Source organism: Pantherophis guttatus, chromosome 2 (genome assembly GCF_059756535.1).
Source record: "Pantherophis guttatus breed Tessera chromosome 2, ASM5975653v1, whole genome shotgun sequence".
Lineage (NCBI taxonomy): Eukaryota > Metazoa > Chordata > Lepidosauria > Squamata > Colubridae > Pantherophis > Pantherophis guttatus.
In genome coordinates this window covers 253,715,491-253,732,286 of record NC_142064.1, presented here as the reverse complement: position 1 = coordinate 253,732,286, position 16,796 = coordinate 253,715,491, and the positions used below count along the sequence as shown (strand labels likewise).

General features: G+C 42.0%; 1 protein-coding gene across 3 annotated transcripts; it reads right to left on the bottom strand.

The window, feature by feature from the left end:
* Positions 1-6,507: 6,507 nt before the first annotated feature.
* LOC132711656 (cholinesterase-like) lies at positions 6,508-16,315 on the bottom strand. 3 transcript variants are annotated; one of them, XM_087888093.1, is made up of 6 exons: positions 15,972-16,315; positions 15,291-15,380; positions 12,338-13,862; positions 10,888-11,042; positions 9,099-9,147; positions 6,508-7,404 (listed from the first exon to the last, which is right to left on the bottom strand). In XM_087888093.1, exons 3-5 carry the CDS (start codon positions 13,834-13,836, stop codon positions 9,113-9,115), a joined length of 1,689 nt encoding a protein of 562 aa, XP_087744219.1. In that variant the 5' UTR covers positions 13,837-13,862; positions 15,291-15,380; positions 15,972-16,315; the 3' UTR covers positions 6,508-7,404; positions 9,099-9,112. The 3 variants fall into 3 exon arrangements, with proteins under 3 accessions (XP_087744219.1, XP_060547074.2, XP_087744220.1); XM_060691091.2 differs by lacking the exon at positions 15,291-15,380; XM_087888094.1 differs by lacking the exons at positions 6,508-7,404; positions 15,291-15,380 and adding an exon at positions 7,424-7,580.
* Positions 16,316-16,796: the final 481 nt, after the last annotated feature.

Here is a 16,796-nt window from a genome sequence, read left to right as displayed (position 1 = left end):
TCAATGCCTGGAATGCTCTACCCGACTCCGTTGTTACATCCTCTTAACCCCCATAGCTTCAACTTTAAACTGTCTACCGTGGACTCACCCCATTCCTAGGAGGTCCGTAAAGGCGGCGTGCATAAGCGCACCAGCGTGCCTACTGTCCCTGTCCTACTGTTCCCATTTATTTGAACTCATTACCTGTGTTCATGTCCATGTTTATACTTATACCTTTTATCTTGTACATGTTTGACAAACTAAATATATAAAAATAAAATAAAAATTTATTAAGAAAACGAGATGAGAGAGAGAGAGAGATTAGATGATGGTGGTGAGAGAGAGAGAGAGAGAGAGAGAGAGAGAGAGAGAGAGAGAGAGAGAGAGAGAGAGAGAGAGAGAGAGATATGATAGGTAGCTAGCTAGCTAGCTAGATGATTTTATTAAGAATTTTTTTATGACCGCCCAATTCACTCGCAGTGATTCAGGACAGATTATAAAAATAAAACCCCAATAAAACCCCCAGATATAAATACACAGATAGATAGACAAATAAACAGATAGATAGATAGATAGATAGGAGGCAGACAAGTAGATTAAATCTTCAATTTCTTTGTTACAGTGTACATTGTAATGTGTTAGTGGTTGATCTTTCATTAAGTTTGTCTTTTTGACGTCTGCTTGCTGTTTTTAATGATACTTTTCTCAGGTGTCTGTTTCAGTGATGACAGAAGTTCCCCTTCTGACATTACAGGCAGAGCAGGGTTGGGTTTACTGCATGTTAGAGCATTTGAAATAGTTTCTATTACCAGTTAAAGAGATCGGCTCCAGAGGTGGTATTCAGCAGGTTCTGACCAGTTCTGCAGAACTGGTAGCAGAAATTTTGAGTAGTTTGGAGAACTGGTAAATACCACCTCTGACTGGCCCCGCCTCCATCTATTCTCTGCCTCCTGAGTCCCAGCTGATCAGGAGGAAATGGGGATTTTGCAGTAAACTTCCCCTGCCACACCCACCAAGCCATGCGTTACCCACCAAGCCACATCACAGAACCGGTAGTAAAAAATTTCCCTGAATTTGCAGAAGTGTCACAAGGCAGAACCTCAGGGCTGTTTGACCCAAACATTTGCTGTCTCTCTCTCTCTCTCTCCATATTTCTCTACATTTCTATATTTGGGTGAGGACCAAACAGGAAACTGATTTCACCATGGGAATGATGGTGGAGGATAGCACAATGAAAACAACAAACCAGTGGGTGGGTTGCAGCAAAGCAAGAAAAGAAGAAGAAAAAACTCACCAAGAAAAATTCATGCTGGGAATACCTTTTAGCAAACAGAAATCCAACACCACAAATACAAGTATCATTGAACCTCAAGAAAGGTTACAGAAGACACAGAAAAGATGAGCAAGACACCTAAATGGCCAAGTTCATTTGTTTACACAATCTGTGGACACCTCTGCTGCCCATCCTCCTGAATTCCAGTATTATGAGGGAGGGAGAATAACAATTCCCCATCCTTTCTTTTCATAGCCCACCATGCTTCACTTCATGCACCTCTCCCAGGTCTCTGCTTATCAAACTTTCTCTTAAACTGAGCAGATTTAAGAGATTGCAACCTTTCCTTCACAGCCATGACCATGGCAGCCATTTGAGAGAGTGTGGATAAGAACAGTATGGCATAAAGGGATAGGAACAGGAAGACCCATGTTCTTGTAACTCCCTTCACCGTGGACTTCTTCTGCCTGGAATGGGGGAAATTGGGTGGGGGGTTTAATTTACCATCAAATCTCACTGCAAGACTTTGGACCAATCCATCTCTAACTCTTGGGTTGGGAAATGAGTCTTGTGCTGCTACAAATGCGTAACATATAAAAATAATAAAGTTTGGTGGGTCTAAATTGAACCTATATTAGGTTCTTGGAAGATGTCTTTGTCCCAAAGAATTGCCAAGACAATTGTATGGGTAATATCATGTCCAGTGCCTGGACAAATCCCTGCATGTTTTTTGGCCAGTTTTTTTTAGAGGTGGTTTGCCATTGCCTGCTTCCTAAGGCTGAGAGAAAATGACTGGGCCAAGGTTTCATGCCCAATTCATGATCTCCCATTTTCTAGCCTGATGTTTAACCACTACACCAAACTGGCCGCTTTGTTACTGTACAGTGTATTTATGTACAATAAATAGCAAGATAAGGATGAATAATTGGCCATTTTAAAAAATGGTTGCCTAAATTTAGCAATATTTAGCAAACAAGCTGGCCTTGTTTGCATTATGGGAAAATTGTTCCAGCTTTATTTTCTCTACTTTCTCCATAATATCTCTGAGGTAGTTTAATAAATCAAACATACTACTCCAAATAGGGACATATGTTATAAGTACATTATTTTTTATAGCTCTTAGTTATTCTATAGATGTTTCATCTCAGCCACTCAAAATCCCTTTGCTGGTCAGTAAATATCAGCTCATACTGGAGATTTTTTCAGATGTTTTCCATAGTTAAATTGAACAATGATTGTACATGATTTACTTGCTTGCTTGATTTATTTATTTATTTATCATTTTTGCTGTAATTATAGAAGATTTTTGTTAGTTCTGTGGGCGTGACTTGGTGGGGGGGTAATGTGACTGGGTGGGCGTGGCCAACTTTTTTTTTCCTTTTAAAAGTATTTTTTCTACAACCAAAAGGCTCTGACGATCCCAGCTGAGCCACGCGATCATCAGAGTCTTTTTTTTTTACTTTTAAAAGCATTTTTCCAGCCGAAGAGGTTGTAGAAAAAATGCTTTTAAAAGTAAAAAAAAAAAAAAGACTCTGATGATCGCACGGCTCAGCTGGGCATGGGGGGGGCACAGAGATTTTTGCTACCGGTTCTGCAAACCACCCGCCACCATTGCTACCGGATTGGGTGATGTCAGAGGAAAAAACCTCTGAGCATTTTGCTGCAACCAATTGATTGTGGTTAGTTTGAATGAACCAATCAGAGCACAGCTTCCTGGCTCTGAGTTTCCTGTGCTTTCCAATGGTCAGTTGGTCAGCATATAAGTAGCAGCAGAACTGCAGCCACTTCAGAGACTCCGAGATGCTGAGAGGCTCTGAAAGCTGACAGAGAACTCAGAGCGAGGGCTCCAGAGAGCTGAGAGAGCCTCAGAGAGATACTCACAGCAGAGCAGAGAGAGATTCCTCAACGAGCAGAGCTTCCCTCAATGCCAGAGATTGGAACTCTGAATCAGCTGAGAACTGAGACAGCTGAGAACAGCCGAGAGTCTCCAGAGCTGAAGTTACGGCAAAGAGCTGAGTCACTGCCTTGCTCCTGAGAAGACTTGCAGGAGAAGATTAACAAACAACACAGAGGACCTCCCACCTTTGGGAAGAAGATTAGAGCTAATGGACTTTGCTGAGAGGAGAATCTTTTAGGCTGCTGATGCCTTCTTGTAGGTTTGTTTTTATGTGTTTTTCTACTATTAAATTATTTACCTTTTTAAGACTCCTCTCTCAACTTGCATGCTTTAGTGCGTTTGTGTGCGTATCGGGCCACGGTCCATTCGAACCCAGAACCTCCTTCACTGGTGATCCGGTCCAAACCAGGAGCATTTTTTTTTAAAATTTGATTTATATGCTGCCCTTCTCCGGAGACTCAGGGCGGCTTACAATGCGTTAAGCAATAGCCTTCATACTTTGGTATATTTATACAAAGTCAGCTTATTGCCCCCACAAACTGGGTCCTCATTTCACCTACCTTAGAAAGGATGGAAGGCTGAGTCAACCTTGAGCCTTGGAGAGATTCGAACCAGCAGTAATTGCAGGCAGCTGTGTTAATAATAGGGTGCTTAGACCACTGTACTATCAAGGCTTTTCACCCCTGCCTTAAACAGTTTCTGAGTTTGGGCAACACACTAAGCCATAACCTAACCACATAGGTCTGGATTCACCCAACATTTAGTGATAAAATGTGGTTGGCTGACACACTAAAACTGAAGTGGCTCTAATGTGTTATATGAACATGATTGTTGTGTGAGGAATGTCTTTTGTATGTGATTGCTTGGATCACATTGTGAAAAATGCTGAGTTTTCAATGAATTTTCTTTCTGATGACGTATTAAGAAATACACAGATGTTACACACAAGTTGGCACACAGGTTGATTTAGGTGGTTCTCACTCATGGGCATCAGCTATTAACTGATGGGAACAAAAATGACGGACCATGGCATATCATCATAAACCTTACCCTCTCATATATGGTCTTCACAGTCAGCGGCACTCACTCTTGCCTGCTGAAACATTTCTTCCCTTCCAACTTAAGGATGTGTAAGTGACAGTATTTGCATCACACTGTCACAACTCATGTTTCACCATGAGCCTTCTCCTTTACGGAAGCCTGTGAAATATCTGCCATAGTAAAACATCCTTAGATCTGGCCAAACCACAATCTGTTTACTCTAAAATTATCCATTCCAGCCTTTCCCAATCTTCAGGTATACAAACACGACAACTCTCCAAATACCCAACAAAGGGGGATGCTACATTGGCCTTCTGTGATTCATAATTCGCAGCATAGGAGGATAAGAGTCTATGGAAGTGCTCTCCAGGCCTTTCAGCAAATGAAGGATCCAATCGAGGGGTGAAATCCAGCAGGTTCTGACAGGTTCTGGAGAACCGGTAGTGGAAATTTTGAATAGTTCGGAGAACCGGCAAATACCACATCTGGCTGGCCCCAGAGTGGGGAGGGAATGGGGATTTTGCAGTATCCTTCCCCTGCAACACCCACCACACCAAGCCCACCAAGCCACACCACACCACACCATGCCCACCAAGCCCCACCCACAGAACCAGTATTAAAAAAAATTTGGATTTCACCACTGGTCTGATCTAAGCGTAATACAATTATCTGCCACAATGTCCTACCTTGAATATGAAGTATTCAATGAATATTTCAGCTTCAACCACAACAATACACGAGCACACAATAGATACAAACTTAAGGTACGACTTCAGCAACAGAGTGGTCAATGTCTGGAATGCACTACCTGACTCTGTGGTTTCTTCCCCAAACCCCCAAAACTTTAACCTTAGACTGTCTACTGTCGACCTCACCCCATTCCTAAGAGGTCTGTAAGGGGTGTGCATAAGCGCACCAGCGTGCCTACCGTCCCTGTCCTAATATTCCCTTTTATTTGTATCCATTTCATGTATACGTGGTCATGTTTATACTTATATCTGTTATCTAATACATGCTTAATGAAATAAATAAATAAAATGAAATGAAATGAAATTCAATCGTGAAAAAAGTAAGGTTCCACATTGAGGCAAGAAAACCAAAATGCACAGGTACAGTACAGGGGTGGGTTCTACTTATCTTTACTACCAGTTCGGAATGAGATCTTTGCTCGCGCACACTCCTTGCTTCTGTGCATGCGCAGATCACCAATGACAACATGCGGGGCAGTGGGCGGGGCCTCTCACGGTTTTACTACCGGTTCTTGCAAACCGGTCTGAACTGGGGGCAACCCACCACTGGTACAGTGTATGCACCAAAATGCACAGGTACAGTACAGGAGTGGGTTCTACTTACCTTTACTACTGGTTCGGAATGGGATCGCGCCCACTCAATCTTTGTTCACGCATGCTCCTTGCTTCTGTGCATGGGCAGATCACCAATGACGACATCTGGGGCAGTGGGCGGGGCCTCTTACCAGTTTTACTACCAGTTCTTGCAAACCAGTCTGAACCGGGGGCAACCCACCACTGGTACAGTGTATGTCCGTGATGGTGAACCAATCAGGCCCGAAAATCAGCTGGCAAATTTCTAGGTTGTCTAAGCTCAAAATTTCAAGTCTGGTGGCATAAGGTATTCTGTTGCAGGTAGTGGAGTGGAGGATTCTTCTCGTGAAATATCTCTGGACTCATACTATTGTATTAATGTCCAATACGTAGTGCGGGTTCCAGACAGATGAGCTGTATTCAAGAATTTGAATCTGAAAACGGACCGTTTGCCAACTTCCGGTCCCACCAGAAGTTGGCAAACGGGCCATTTCTGGCCTCCAGAGGGCCTCCAGAGGATGTGGGGAAGGCCATTTTCGCCCACCCCAGACTCCTAGAGAGGCTCTGGAGGCTGGGGACAGCAAAAAATGTGCCTTCCCCACCACCGCCCGAGGCCCTCTGGAGGCAGGAAACAGGCTGTTTCCCTACTTCTGATGGGCCCAGAAGGCCCAAAAACCAGTTGGCCGGTGCACGCGTGCGCACTGGAGCTGAGCTCGCATGCCCACTGATATAGTTACGTGTGCCATCTGTCACACATGTGTCATACGTTCACCATCACGAACCTAGAATATCAAACCTGCCCATGTATTAGATTTAAGGAGCTCAGCCCTAGGAAAAAGATATTTGCATCATTAGGTTATAGCAAAATTTGGCAGAATTCCTGTTTCCTTTATTTGTTTTTCCATATTGCATCAAGTTCTTACATTGTTGTTGTAAGGTCTGGCTATGTGCTTAAGCCAACAATGAGCCAAAAGAACTGAAGTGGAGGCTTGTGAGAAAGAATCAGCGTTTAATTTTAATGAAAAGTAGAAAGCTGGGTAAACATATACAAAAAGAGACATGTAAGGAAAGGCCACACCTCAGAGAAGGTATGGCATCCTTTTTATACTGTTAGAAACACCAGTTAAGTCCCCAATTGCTGCCTCCTAATTTAGGTTTGTATCCAATAGCCCTGCAAAGGATAGATGCCTCTTATTTATCCTTGAGTATTCCTTCGTTCTCCCAATTGGCCACTAGGCCCCCTGGTGCTGCAGGGAAGGAAACTGAGCGCCCAACAACACAGATCAAAGGTGTAAATTAGGGCTGAGGTGTAAGTTATCCCCTGGATGATGTATGCAGCTCCAAACTGATATAAGTACCAAGCTTTGGATGGCAGAAGACAGGAATAAGATTGATGTGGATTCAAATTGATGGCAGGAACATATGTTTGGCAAACTCCAGATACTTTACAGAGGCCTAATACAGCATATGTTTGTTGCAGGAAGTTTCTTACAGGAAATACAAATACAAGGGCATAATGTAGCATATATATGTGTTACAGGAAACAAATGTTTACAGAATAACAAGTTTCTACTAATTTTAGGATTCCAGTATATTATATTCTACTATTATTTATCATATCCTTATTACTATTTCCCTTCATTGTGAAAATAAAATGATTTTTATCCTAAGAAGTCAAACAGTACTTATTACTAGGTTCTTTTTTGAGGGAGCAGAATTGATTAAAAGCCTCTCTCAAATCAAGATATAACAAGTTACTCCAAGAAATTTATTATTTTAACAGCAAAAGTGATGTGGGTTTTAGTTGTCTCCTTATTTGTCTTCCAAGTTCCCACCAGTAGGTCCCTGAATGATCATTTGCCCAGGCTTTAAAGAGAAGTCTTGATTGATTCCTGAGAGAAATAAACATACAACCGTTATTCTGAAACCACCAAAACTGTAGCTAGGTTTTCAAATGGTGCCTTTGCGATATGGATGCCATTTTCAAAGAGGTTCAACCTAAGTGGCAGCCCTTCATAGTAGGCCAGTTCAAGACACAGGCAAAGCAGAGATTCCAGGATGATCTTCTCTGTAGTAAGATAATTTTATTTATTTTGGTTTATTATATGTATTTCGCCTTTATTATTTTTTACAAATAACCCAAGATGGAGAACATAACCCACCCTCCTTCCTTCTCCTATTTTCCCAACAAGAAAACCCTGTGAGTTGAGTTGGGCGAGGGAGAGTGTCTAGTCTAAAGTCAGCCTATTTAGTATAAATAGTATTTAGTATATGGTTTTTGAGATTACGGCACCAGGGCTAACGTTACCAGACTGTGAGTTCGAATTCTACCTTTCTGACTTTCATGGCTAAGGTAGGATTAGAACTCACAGTCTTCTGATGTCTAGCCTGGTGCCTTAATCTTAACCTTAAAGGTCCACCTAAGGTGCTCTGTATTCCCCTTATACTAAACAGGGGGGGGGGGTTGTGGAATCAAAATGCAGGACCCAAAGCACGTAATCAAGGCTTGCTGCAGTATTTACTGTTTTTGTTTGTGTGCAGTGGAGAAATTCCTTTGAGAAAATAGTGGGAGAAACTCTTGCAGAGAAAGGGATGCTGTCAGGCTTGTCCCAGCTTGGATGTTTAGGAAAGAAAGACCCTCGAATCCATTTGTAGCAAAAAGGATACTTTTACTAAAGTCAAGTGGTTACAGCGCAAGAAAAGTTGGATCTGAGTATTCCTGTGCAAAGCCTGCCTTTTCCCCTTCTCCCAGGTCCTCCCATCTTGACCAGTTTTAAGACTCCAATAATATTAGTTTTGGTAACAGCTTTAAGGTTTGGTGCTTCTTTGGTGGAGTTTCCCATTCCATTCTCATGCTCATGTTATTGGATCAGCCGACCTGTTCCAGATTGACACCTCTGGTTTCTGTCATCCTGTCATCCCCCTTCCCTGCATCCCCATTCTCCCACCCCCTCACTGCATTTTATCACAAGATGCCAGTGAAGTGAAATAGGCTGAAGTCATTACGATGGCAGACCTCACAGATTCACTCATATTTATACATTTCAAAATGGAGGGGGATTTATATGCATGCATACACATTGGTAATTAATAACCTAACTGATCTCAAGTTACTTCCTGCCCTTCTGTTACCCAGAGAGGACAATGGTCTTTGTTAGAAGAAATATTTGCATCTTGAGATTCAGGGGTGCCTATGGGAATGTTCTGATAACATTTATCACTGGGCTACAAGGACACATTCCCAATGTCTCCATTTGCCTATTAAATAGTCTCATTCATATGAAAACTGATTTCCCCCACAAGCTGAGTTTCATTCTCATGCTTTCTCTTTCTCAGCACTGCATAATCTTCTCTGTAAGTTACTCTTGGTGGCTCATTCCTTCCTTCCCTATGCCCAAGATCTGTATTTGTTTATGCTGAGGTCTAGAGGTTTCTCCAGGTTCCTCTTCCACAAAAGTGCTACTTAAAAATGATTTGAAATGCTGATGTGAAATTACTATTTAGAAAGAACTCTAATCCCCTTCTGAAATCATCCATCTTGATCCCGATTGTCAGCCGTTACTACAACCAAGCACTGAATTCCTACCTGCTGTCTTCTTCCTAGTCCGGTGAAACAGAATCACCTTTGGACTGCTCTGCAGAAGAAAGAAAAATGAAATATCAAGATAATATTGATATTTGAGATCATCCGTGGCTTTGGGGTGAACTACCACCAGTACGCTGATGATACCCAGCTGTACATCTCCACCCCAGGCCACTCCAACAATGCCCTTGAAGTGATGTCCCAGTGCCTGGAGGCTGTGTGGATCTGGATGGGGAGGAACAGGCTCAAGCTCAACCCTTCCAAGACTGAGTGGCTGTGGTTCCCAGCATCCCGATATAGTCTGTTGACTCCATCACTGACTATTGGGGGTGAGTCTCTGGCCCCCACGGAGAGGGCTCACAATCTGGGAGTCCTCCTGGATACGCAGCTGTCCTTGGAGGAACATCTGATGGCTGTAGCCAGAGGGACTTTTTGTCAGGTTCGCCTGATCCGCCAGTTGCGGTCCTTTCTTGATCGGGATTCCCTGTGCACAGTCACTCACACCCTCGTCACCTCTCGCCTGGACTACTGTAATGCTCTCTACATGGGGTTTCCCTTGAAGCGCACCCGGAGGCTCCAACTGGTCCAGAATGCAGCCGCGTGGGTAGTTACAGGAGCTGCATGGCGCTCCCACACAACACCTCTCCTGCGTGAGCTGCACTGGCTCCCAGTGGTCTTCCGGGTGCACTTCAAGGTGTTGGTTATCACCTTTAAAGCACTCCATGGCATAGGACCTAGTTATCTTCGAGACTGCCTGCTGCTACCGACGGCCTCCCATCGACCTGTGCGCTCCCACAGAGAGGGCCTCCTCGGGATGCCATCAGCCAAACAATGTAGGCTGGTGACCCCCAGGGGCAGGGCCTTCTCTGTGGGGGCACCTACCCTCTGGAATCAGCTGCCCCCAGAGATAAGGAGAATCCAAGACCTCGGTGGCTTTCGCTGTGCCCTTAAAACCTTCTTTTTCCAGCAAGCCGGGCTGGCTTAACAATTTTTTAAATGTTTTTTTAATTGGTTTGTCATTCTTTTAATTGGGGCCAAACAGATATATATCCTTTTAATTGTATTTTAATGTTTGTAGTTGATGTTTTTATTTTGGCTGTACACCGCCCTGAGTCCCCCAGGAGAAGGGCGGTATATAAATTCAATATAAAATAAAATAAAATAAATAAAATAAGGAGTACATCTTATCACTAAAGAATCTGAATCTAGAAGTAGGATTCTGAGGATTCCATGATTCATGGCATAATATATATTTATTAACTATATATCAAAATATTATTGTTTGTCATATGGTCAGCCAGATGTTTAGATTGGATGTGACATTTTTTGCCCGCCTACTCTGTCCTTCCCAAAAAGCTGGGATGGGCAGATATTTCCAGGATGCAATCTGTTCCAAGTAAAGCTGCCTTTTGCAATTGACTGAGAGGGATTTTGTCAATGACGATGGTGGTCAAGAAGTGATCCAGATGTTTTGGGATTTGTTATTGTTGTTGTTGTTATTGTTGTTGTTATCTTTATGTGAGCAACTAAGGTTTACTTAGAGGACATTACTAGAGGCTCAGCTCTTGGGACGTCATGAAATATGCTCGCTCTACAAAATTTATCACTAGCATTACAAAATTGTAATCAAATGAGTATGTTTCAGCAAAGACTGGCGATAAAATCAATTTTTAGAAATTGCTCCATGAATGAAATGGGCGATCTCTATATTTGATATATACATGATTTTTAAAAACATCTTTTTCATCAACCACTACTCCCTTCAAAAGGCAGAACTAATAGCTGAACTTACGTGTCTCTTCAGCCTTTGAAAAAAGGCTCTTTAAAAAATCACAGTGCTCTATCACCCTTTCCTGGAATGGCTCAGTATTAAGAAGGAAGAAATTCTGCTCTGCGGCATTATAGAGTGGCCACTCATCCTTGCTGGCTGCTGACCCTGTGGGATTCCTAAAGAGGAAGAAAAGGACATTGATGGAAACTAATCAAGAGGAAAACCTACCTAGAAATAAGGAGAAATTTCCTGACAGTGAGAACAATTGATCAGTGGAAGAGTTTGCCTTCAAAAGCTATGAGTGCTTCATCACTGGAGGTTTTTAAGAAGAGATTGGACAGCCACTTGTCCAGAGTGGAATAGGGTCTCCTGCTTCAGTAGGAGGTTGGACTAGAAGACCTCCAAGGTCCCTTCCAACTCTGTTATTCTGATGTAGCTCTTTTCTAAAGAGACTGGTTTTGACTTGAGAAACTACAACCAAGGGGAACTCCCAAAGGGGACTTTTTTTTTTTTAATTTGATTTATATGCCGCCCTTCTCCAAAGACTCAGGGCGGCTTACAATGTGCTCAGCAATAGCCTTCATCCTTTTGTATATTTATACAAAGTCAGCTTATTGCCCCCACAACTGGGTCCTCAATTTACCTACCTTAGAAAGGATGGAAGGCTGAGTCAACCTTGAGCCTTGGCGAGATTCGAACCCTGCAGTAATTGCAGGCAGCTGGTCTTAATAACGAGCTTAATAACAGGGTGCCTTAAACCCTTGTTCTACCAAGGCTCTTTGAGTGAGGGGTGGAGTTTGGTTTGGTGAAATCTCTTGTGTCTCCTCCTAGCTGATCCAAACCCAGGTCAGCTCCTCATAGACTCTTCGAACTGCTAGTCCCAATCCATTCCCCCATTTCTCACACCCTGGGCACCCACCATCTTGTGAGTTTCCCCTTTACTCTTTACTATTTACTCCCTTGCAAGCCTTTGCTCGTTCTCTTAATGGTAGAGTAATGCTCTGTTTCTTATCTCCCTTTTGCCTCCTTTATTCCACTTGGAGAAATAATGTACCCTGGAATATGTGTGATACCACTAAACTCATTAAAAAACAATGATCTATAAGTGACATTATTAAGAATCCTTAAAAATTTCAGGGCTGTTTCGAGTACAGGTTGTCCTTGATTTACAACTATTCACTTAATGCCCATTCAAGGTTACAATGGCACTGAAAAAAGTTCTTACAACTATTCCTTGCACTTATGATTCATTTAACAACTGTCTTGCTTAGCAACAGAAATTCTAGTCCCAACTGTGGTTGTAAATCATGAACTACTTGTATTAACACAACCTGTAAACATAAGCAAAGCAATAGCGTGCATTACTTTATGGCTTCATTGCTTTAGATATAAAGTGCATTTGTTGAATTTGGGAGGGAGGGCTTCCTTTGGATTTAAAATACAATTTTTTGAAATAAAGTGAACCACTGACCCTGTTCTGGCAAACTCTGCCCAGTAGTGCATCATCTTACGGCTCAGTCTGGCTTCAGCCTCTGTGTATGTTTGATTGACGGAGAACACTGATTGAAAGGTTCCAAAAACAAAAGGAATCTCAGCAGCGTGAGTTGGCCCAATCCATTCAGGCCAAACTGACCATGAAGGGCGATGTGCGAATAAATAGGCATATACAGGACTCCCACTTTTCCTGATATTTCCTGCAGCTTCTCTCAATGGGCATACAAATACCCGATCTGTATAGAAGTGGGACAGAGCGGAGCGATATTGTGCTGGGCCGTGATTTCCTTCACTGTACTTCAGTGCAATAGTCCGAATAAAATCTTCAGTTGAATTTGGCACCAACAGCTGTATCCCTTGTAGAAGCTGCTCCTGATTGATGAGATTTTGGGTGGTGTTAGGGAAAACAGTGTGGACATATGAAGCAGCTTCATCAGAGGTTTCACCTATGAGGACAGGTTTGGCCTGAAATTGCCCCTCCTCCATGAGCTTTTCTGGATCACCAAGCAAAAACTCCCCATCTGTGGTTGGCCTGAAGGGAATATTCAAAACGAAGCCACCTTTCAAGAACAGAGATATTTCATGCTGAATAAGTTCAGAAACATTTTTTGATTGCAGGCAATGCACGATGCTGATATTGTTGTCCTCGGAACAACCTAGCAGATGAACAAATTCCAGTGATTTTTGTTTGGCTTCCTCAGGAGACCTCCAAGCCCAGAAGGCATTGGCTGTTCCGCTCTGGATCACCGCTTGGGCAAAAAGGTCCTGGCTTTTTGGTGCAAGAAGTTGGAGATTCACAGAAGATCCTCCAGCACTCTGGCCAAAAATGGTCACCCGAGAAGGATCTCCCCCAAAGGCAGCTGCATTCTCTTTTACCCACTTCAGGGCCAGCTGTTGGTCCCATAAGCCAAGGTTCCCTGGAGCAGCTGGTGGCAAGTACAGAAAGCCCAGGGCTCCCAGGCGATAATTGATGGTGACCACAATGACGTTCTCAGTGGCAGCCAAAGGTGCCCCATTGAACACGTCCACAGAAGATGTGCCCATTAAATATCCCCCTCCGTGTATCCAGACCAAAACAGGGACTGGGGAAGAAGGTTGTGGGTGTGGCACCCAGATGTTGAGGGAAAGGCAATCTTCTGACAGTGGTGTTTTAGAAGACCACATATCTGCTTCAGGGACATCCCGGGAAATAAATTGAGGGCAGGAATTGCCAAAACTGGTGGCCTCCAATGTTTGCTTCCATGGCGGATGTGGAAGAGGTTTCTGGAAACGCAACTTCCCCAGGGGAGGCTCAGCATAAGGAATGCCTAGATAGGCTGTCACAGATCCAATGCCAGCCAGGATGTGCTTGCCCTTAATGGGGCCACTGGTGGTTATGACCACTGTGTCTCCTTTAGATGCAGAACTGGAGGCTAATGGAAAGGGAAGGAGGAGGAGGAGGCAGCACAAGAGAGACGGGCATAGCAGACAAGGCATTGCAACTGTAGGACGAGTCGGTGGACCTGGAAAAAGTTACAACTGATATGAGATTATTCCAATATTGTATAAGCACACCTTATAGGTTCTCCTGCTTGATCAGGGGGCTGGACTAGAAGACCTCCAAGATCCCTTCCAGATCTATTCTATTCTATTCTATTCTATTCTATTCTATTCTATTCTATTCTATTCTATTCTATTCTATTCTATTCTATTCTATTCTATTCTATTATTCTCTGAGGGGCTGTCAAGAGAAGAGGGGATTGGCCTATTCTCCAAAGCACCACCAATAACGGATGGAAGCTTATTAAAGAGAGATCCAACCTAAAATTAAGGAGAAATTTCCTGTCAGTGAGAACAGTTTAATTAGTGAACAACTTGCCTCCAGAAATTGTGGGAAGAGATTGAACAGCCATTTGTCTGTCATTGTATATAGGATGTTCTGCTTAAGCAAGAAGTGGATTAGAAGACCTCCAAGGTCCCTTCCAACTCAGATATTCTCTAACTCTGTAAACTTTAAAAACATTTTTTATCTTTCCAGAATTTTGTTCCATTGTACGAAATGAGATTTATTGCCATTTTTAAAAGTTCAGTTGTTTATCCTGCTAGCCAGCCAACCTCTCTATTTTAGTCTCTAGCTTCTGGATGTAATTGATACATTTATTTAATATCCTACCATTATTATTTTTATAAACAACTCAAGGGGACGAACACATGTAATACTCCTTCCTCCTCCTATTTTCCCCACAACAACAACTCTGTGTGGTGAGTTAGGCTGAGAGAAAATAACCAGCCCAAAATCCCCCAGCTGGTTTTTATGGCTAAGGCAGAACTAGAATTCATGGTTTCTGATTCCTAGTCTGGTGCCTTAACCACTAGACCAAACTCTCTTTCTCCCTCCCTCTCATAATTGCTAGATATACAGAAAGAACTTAAACTAAGCAAAGGATATGTAGATAATCAAGGAAAGTGTTCTCTGTTAAACAGAAATAACATTTAATAAATGTAATCCCCTCCCAAGAACAATAGGGACTGGATTCACTTTCACCTTTTTCTTAACTTCCCTTTAAAAAAAAACCTTAGTGCCTGCAGCTTGCATACTCTTTGCCTAAAATTGGAAACACGAACACTTACCGACAGAAAACAAAATAATCACTAAAATTACAGAATGCACAGAAATAGATAAACTTACAAAAGAGTTACAAGAGAAAGATGACACAGAATACTACTTAGCATGGCAAAAATGGTATAACTGGCTGGAGAAAAAGCTAGAAACACATTCATAGGGACACTAAAGAATAAGGTCAATTTAGAGAAAAAAATTTGAGTACCAATTAAGGAGTGAAATAATTTAAGGATGGAACATATATTAATGTTTCACATGTAAATACGTAAATATACAGATATATAGATAAATATATATATGTATTTCCGTTTAGCCAGGTTCTACCTACGTAAGCCAAGATGTTATGCTGTCCTGGTTCAGTGAAATCTCATTCAGTAGTTTTGGGGCTTTTTTTCTTTCTTCTAGCAGCTAAACCTGGCTAAACAGAAATACACATAAAACCTATGAAAAAGAAAGAAAAACACATATTGTACCTTTACAGGGAGGATACATGAGATGTGAGTGTGGCTAACTGATGACGCCTTATAAGGCAGAAATAGATCTATCTTAGTCTCCCAATGGGCAGCAGGGAGTTTGCTGGCTGCTAGAAGAAAGAAAAAAAGCCCCAAAACTAGTGAATGAGATTTCACTGAACCAGGGCTGCATAACATCTTCGCTTACGTAGGTAGAACCTGGCTAAACAGAAATACACCTAAAATTTACGAAAAAGAAAGAAAAACATAAAGATAGATAGATAGATAGATAGATAGATAGATAAATAGATAGATAGATAGATAGATAGATAAAATATATAGATAAACACAAGGAAAATAGTCTACCGATGTGACAACTTTAAGAGTAAGTCATAAGACTTGATTGATGTTTGTCGGTTTTGTATGTTGTATTGTTGTATTTATATTTGTTTGTATTTTTTTAACTAATAAAAAACTTAAAAAAAACACAAAAAGAACCCCTTAGTGCCAATATGCAGAGTAAAATAAAAGAAAAATAAGTAGCTGTTAGATACTACCTTTCTTTCCTTTAATGGCTGCCAACGGATGGTCTCTTCTTTTAGAACTATTTAATTATTTGGTAGTAGCAAGATTTATAATCTTTGTAAGAGGAAGTGACAGGTCTTCAAAATTTCCTCAAACAGCCAGTCTGATACAGTTGTATAACTGGTTTTTCTAAGCCAGCCTCCAAATTAGTAAATAATTTTTGCCCAAGTGGGATAGGAGACCAGCTTATTCCTTAGTTGCAATCATCAGTAGTGAATTTGTGCTTGAAGTTGCCCATAGGATAGTTAGCTGAGAGCATTTTTAGCCGGATTCAGACATGGAGGTAGCCATTTCTGCTCTTTACTTCTCAACCTGTTTCTGTAAGTTTAGTTGCAGGTGTTTACTGCAACTCTTGAGGAAAAAATCAGGTATCTGGATTGGGAAAGTAGTTGGAAGGAGTTGTGGATGGCACACCTCCTATACAACAGAATGAATCATCCCAGGATATGGTGATGAGCCCCTAAATGACTCACAACTGGATTGCTGAAGAAGGTGCCTTGAAATAAAACATTCTACATAGCTTTGGAGCAGTGGTGAAATCCACTGCTATTTTTCCCGCTATTTTTCTAGCCAGTCTCACTGCAACGCTTCCGGGCTCTCGACAATATAATCATTCTGTTTGACTATCCTGCTCATGGAATTTGCCTAATCTGTTTTAAAGCCATCTGGACCAATGGCCTTCAACTTATAACCAATGAATTCTACACAGGAATTTTACACAATATAGAAAATGTTGGGGTTTTTTGCTTAAATTCATGAATAAACATGAATGAAGAGTGAACACAATTGCAGTGGTG

Coding starts and splice junctions, on each gene's coding strand:
- LOC132711656 (XM_087888093.1), bottom strand. CDS start 13,836: ATGCCTTGTCTGCTATGCCCGTCTCTCTTGTGCTGCCTCCTCCTCCTC. Junction 11,043..12,337: donor GCAGAGTTTGCCAGAACAGG/GTCAGTGGTTCA, acceptor CTTCCTCTTTAG/GAATCCCACAGGGTCAGCAG. Junction 9,148..10,887: donor TTCAAAGGCTGAAGAGACAC/GTAAGTTCAGCT, acceptor TTTCTTCTGCAG/AGCAGTCCAAAGGTGATTCT.